This window comes from Cydia fagiglandana, chromosome 7 (genome assembly GCF_963556715.1).
Source record: "Cydia fagiglandana chromosome 7, ilCydFagi1.1, whole genome shotgun sequence".
Lineage (NCBI taxonomy): Eukaryota > Metazoa > Arthropoda > Insecta > Lepidoptera > Tortricidae > Cydia > Cydia fagiglandana.
Window position 1 is genome coordinate 16,031,235 of NC_085938.1, and position 6,000 is coordinate 16,037,234.

General features: G+C 37.1%; 1 protein-coding gene across 1 annotated transcript in view; it reads right to left on the reverse strand.

Annotated features, from left to right (window-relative positions):
• The window catches only part of LOC134666021 (uncharacterized), a 46,079-nt gene extending 40,402 nt beyond the window's left edge, over window positions 1-5,677 (reverse strand). The window contains exon 1 of the mRNA XM_063523102.1: window positions 5,218-5,677. Within this exon, the coding sequence (XP_063379172.1) occupies window positions 5,218-5,421 (204 nt within the window). The 5' untranslated portion in view covers window positions 5,422-5,677. The remainder of the gene's footprint in view (window positions 1-5,217) is intronic.
• Window positions 5,678-6,000: the final 323 nt, after the last annotated feature.

The following is a 6,000-nucleotide window of genomic DNA, read 5'->3' on the forward strand; positions in this document are numbered from 1 at the left end:
ATTTCCTATTTTTTTCTATGATTTATCCCTTTTCACTACGATGCCTTTCACATGTATTATTTTTCTGTAAATCCCTTTGTTTCTTTCCATTATAGATGGAGATAATCTGGCTAGGTATACTTAATTAATTATAGACTAGTGCCTTGTTTATCAAAAGCTTGTAACTTATAATATAAGTGGAAATCCTTTTCTAACAAAAGATGTCATTAAGGGACTTTCACTTGTATACAAGTTACAAACTTTTGATAAACAGGGCACAGGTATCATCGAAAGGGTGATACATCGTTTTTGTGTAAAATGGCCTTAGTGGACTGCTTAACTGTCTGAACTGTGTGTAGTGTGTCTCAAATTGAGCGAAAGTCTATTGTGCAATAGGTACATTGCGTCTTAAAAAAAACTTTGAAGTGGACTAAACTAAAAATCAATACACAAGTTTTTTTTTCAAGACGCAGAACAGATGTTGGTCAGTTTGAGTACATCCTACAGTTTAATTTTTCTGCTCCTGTGCAGGCCACACACTGTATAACTCCAAAGTAAATGATTATGACTTACTAATAAACAGACATCGTACATTTCTTAGCATTTTCGGTGCACCCTAATGATTGATTAGCGTTAATTTCGTTAATATTAACCTTAATTTACCATTTCAGTTGATATTATCTATACCAATTCCGTTAACACCACTCTGCTGCACCAAAAATGCTGGAACATGAACGATCATTGCTAATAAATGACAAATACCTAATGAAAGTAATGAAATGTTTTTTCATAGTGTCGCGAGTTCAAACTTCAGACGCAAAGAAGATACAATTAACATTTTAGTTGATAGTTTGTTATTTTGGAACCAAAATCACGAGTAAGGGTAACATTCCATTTCCAACGACAGCTGCACTACTTACTGTTCATTTTACTATGGAAATTGACAATGACAGCGACGCGTTCAATACCGGTAGTGCAGCTGCGGTTAGAAATGGAATGTTACCATTAGCCAGTAACAGTGGCGTAGCTAGGCGTGGACGTTTTCGATGGGCTAGCCGTCGCCCACGGCCTCACGCCCCAAGGGGGGCCTCGCGCGAGGCCCTTTCGGGCACAGTAAAACAAAAGGGCCTCGCAGATGCGACTTCGCCCACGGCTAGATTAGTTCACGCTCCGTCACTGGCCAGCAAAGCTAATTAATTTAAATACGGTAATAGCGCCAGATAGAAGATAAACTTGGCATTTAAGGATGACTGACACTTTCTAATTAATAGAATAAATTTCCAACCTTGAATAACATTTACCAAGCAAAGCGTTCGTTTCTAATTATATTTTTGGTTAAAGCACTGATTCACTAATTAATAGAGTAATTAGGTAGGTACTCTAGTCTCGTCTCGCTCACACTTTAAGGGTTAGAGTGAGAGATAACGACAATTGAAAGCATACATCAGCGTCGATAGCATAACGGTTCTACAATTGCCAATAAGATAAGCGGTGATAACATATACTGTCGCGATAAGTCCGTGATAACCACATGCAACCAAAATGTTCAGACGTACAATAATTATGTTAAGTAAGTATGTAGGTCAACTGGGATAAATGCGTCTCTTGGGGTAAATGCGTCTTTTGAATATATCTTCCAAACGCAACATATTATAACTATTATAGCCGTCTACTCTACACTTCGAATAGGGAGGGTTGCAATAGTTCTAAAATGTTCCATTTAGAAGAAACGTTCATAAGACGCATTTACCTCAAGTGACGCATTTATCCCGGTTGACAACCCTAATCGATCAATCCATTTAATCGACAAATCTATTTCAGGGTAACTTGTCACAGTACATATGTATATGTTTTTACCGACGACGTATCGTTGACCTGTTGTGAGTAGGTATATTGCCCTCTTGAATTAAATTGTTACATATCAGTCACATCACTATCACTACAACACCTTATAAAATAAAGTCCCCCGCCCTGTCTGTCACAAAAACTACTGAACGGATTTTCATGCAGTTAATTATCACCTCCCAATAGAGTGGTTCTTGAGCAAGGTTTAGGTGTATAATTGGTAACTCGTGCGAACCCGGGGCGGGTCACGTTATATTACTTTCTTAAATCAGAAAAAAAATGCTTTAGATTCACTGCTATAAGAATTTTAGAGTTCCGTACCTCAAAAGGCAAAAACGGAACCTTATACGGATCACTTTGTTGTCCGTCCGTCCGTCCGTCTATCTATCAAGACCTTAATTGCTATTTCACGCTTCCACACCTGCGTTTTCAAAAGGGTATAACCAGAATTCCATCATTCAACGAAGGGGAGAATTGTATTTCGTAAAGGCAACCGGCAACCTAGGTCCTACACGGGCCTACCGCGAACCATGCTCGACATGTTGCCTCCCCGTCACATTCACGTACAAATTTACAAGTGAGACAAAGAGGCAACACGTCGAACCTGGTTCACGGTAGGCCCGCTGGGTCACGTTTTATAAAATAACTATTAACTCTTTCTAACAAATACGGTTGTTAGACAAAAAACAAACAAACCGTTTATAAAGCGCAACCGACCATTAACAGGCAATTCATGTCGCTTTGTTTCAACTAAAAGGCAGTCAACAAGAAATATTAGGTACCTACCTACTTAATAACCCTTTTAAGAGGGTCGAAAGTTATGTTCATTCTAATTGATATTGCAATTTGACGGATTAAAAAAAGTATTTAATAAAACTTCTTGAAAACCATGACTAAAGCTTAATATGTACTGATTTAAACACCATGCATTCACGATTTTTACACAATGCTACTCAGAAGACACAGTCCGATACCACGGGGACAACGCCGTACTCGAAACGTCGGAGCTAAAGTTAACACTTAATTTTACACGATTAAGTCCTGTCGTTATGACGAATACCTTTTAACGAACATTTATTTTTAGTGTTCCGTACAAAACTTTGTTTACGGAACAATTATGGGATCACTTCGGTCTTGCAAATCAGTTTTTATTTATATGTTTAATATCTGGGAGACCGAGCTTTGCTCGGAAAATATATAAAAAACTCAAAAACGTGGGTATAAATCGATGTAGCTAGGTCTAATCTCTGGGAAAACGCGCATTAAGAGTTTTTATATGTTTTCGGAGCAAAGCATGTTCGCCCAGGGGGCCGATTTTTCAATTTCGACCGCTGTCGATTTCGTGTATTTCGTTCAATAATATCTCCAGTACCCTGTATTTAAATTCTACTAATAGAATTGAAAACGAGTGGTCAATACCAATTGATTCCAAATTTCTATCGCTCGTTTTTCAAAAAATAGCATTTCGCTGTTTTCCACCGATATTCGAGTGACGAAATCGAGCAATCGAAATTCAAAAATCGGCCCCCTGATATTAAAGCTTAGTACTAAGTATCATAACGGCGAAGTATTATTCTACACCTTACACCATACATCTAACACCTTTATACAGGTGCAATAACTTAGGAGCTCTAGCATCCAATTAATCGGCGTAGAATGAACAATTATATGTTAATTAATGTAATTACTAAAGAGGCAACATGAGGGGCCATCTTTAATTAATTCAATGCTTCTCCGTGTTGCACAAGAAATAGATGTTTATAGATGAGATAATATGTAGGTAGGTTAGGTACCTAAGTAGATCGATTTCAAATCAAATAAGGGTGTTCAAATTCAATTTTTTGATAAAGTATAGGATTTTGATAAAGAAAAAATAAATAAAAATAATACGGTTTAAGTACCTACCGGAAATTTCGTACCTACCTAGGTACAATCCGGAAGTTTGGTTTGGATGGTCCAATAATTGTAAAAAAATACCAAACCCTACAATACAATCTCCATACCTATATCAAACATTAACTACGTTACGTACTTACTATCTGAGACGCTAAAAATATCTGCATTCCGTGATCGGAATAGGTTCGTTTAGAATTAATGAAAACGCGAGGCCGTTGGGTTCGATAGGTAATTAAATTCGTGTCTTGTTTCAATTTAACGTAGGAGGGGGTCTTCAAACTTTACAATTTGATTGTATTTTGACTTCACTTGCAGCGCATCTCCGTGGCACGAGTAGGGTATAGGTAGATACTTTAATTAATACGACGGAGATTTCTTTAACTTTGCTGGGTTTTTGGTTTCACGGAGGACCTGGAGTACTGGTTTAGTAAATGTAAGTTCACGCAAAATACCTAGGCACAACATATGACGGCAACCGGCGAAAAATGTCCAGAAAAATTAACTACGAACGAGGTGTACAGTCAGCGTCAAATTGAACGCCGTCAATAGTAGCGGCTGAAACAACGCGCCAAAAGTATATTTTTACAGTCTTGATAAGTAGTATTACTTCAATGTTCTGCCGCCAGAGTGCAGCACTAGTACACATAGTAAACCATAAAGTAGGTAACTTATACATAATAGGCCTTTTTTTGTTTTTTTTTACAAGTTTTCACTATACAATTATATGACATAGATGTATCAAGGCGGTTTTTTTACAGGTGGCCTACCACGAAACGCGAAAATAATATGACGCGTTGTTTGATCCGCTACTTTTGATGCTGACTTTTCTTCCGTTTATTTAGGCTATATTTATTCACACCTTTAGAGCATTCACACATTTTATTTCATACATATTTATGTATTTTGGGAATAGACGGGAAAACGAATAAACAAACCGATGTGACTTGCCGTACCTACATTTAATTCCATTGTTTTATGACTGGATTACATCATCGTAGGTTTTTTGTTCATTTGTTTGCAGTTTGTTTAATGGTTTTACTTAATTACCTACTAATTGTAAATTACCATAGGTTTACAACAGCTGGCACTAATGTTAACCGCAGTTTAATGTAACGGTTAGGTACATTCGGGTAATTTCGTAAATACAGATACCTATTGCAACATATAGTAAGTATTTAAATAAGATAAAGTACCTATTTATATAATATATAATAATTATGTACCTAGTATGTATAGGTACTTATCCATACAATTAGTACCTAACTACTAACGGTTACCTACTTTAAATAAAATGCTAGAAGTGCCTAATCGCTATTACGTCTCAAGCACTACATGCGAGCAAGTTAAACTGAGTAAGTTTCTATACAATTGGCTCGTCGTTTTGCCAAGATTTAGTTCTAACCAAGTTGTAACTTAAACTTACCGTAACCATTTCGAACAATTGAAATTCCAACTTCGCTAAATCCGGTACAAACCAAAACAATGCCTGGAAGTTACCTTAACAAGGTATCCATGTGCGCGGCTCAACCCAAACAAGGACGGGAGGTGTCGGGCCCCGATGACCGTCACGTACAAATTCTTAGAGACGGGGTGAAGTGCCAATTTGAACCCTATTTCGGGCTCAAGACTCCCGCTTCCAGCCAGCTGACTGTCCCGATTTGTGTTCAAAATGTTCTTCAACTTATTGAGAGAAAACGCCATGATAAACAAATATTCACTTCACACTGCAAACACTACCGAAAACCGGTTTGTTTATACGAATTTATCACGTAACGCAATTTTCCATCACCGTGCTTGTTAACAATAATTTGCCACACATATTTCTTCGTGCACTTATTTAATTATCACTTTATTCACACATCGCGTAGGACACCGTTAAAACAACCGTGTAACGAGTCTAACTTGTTCGTTCAATTGAAACTCATGTAGATAAATGAGCGCATAGTTGTCACTTCCCACTATCAAAACATAAAATGACGACTAATTTACGAAGCGCATACGTTAAACTTTAACTCTCGGTTGTCTCTTTCACACTCATCAGTAACTCATGCTCCACTAGCGCCTCTGAGTATTACAAACGTATTTCATTGTTGGCTGCGTTAACACACCATATGTTACGTTAAGCCAGCGCCATCTATCGATAAATATGTGTATTACTTCAATTAATTGATAGGATGGTAGAGTTAAGTCGATATTAATTTTTTTTACTATGACCTAATATACTTTTAATATGAATTAACCTTGCTTTGTTTGACCAAAAATAATGTACCTACGTATTGC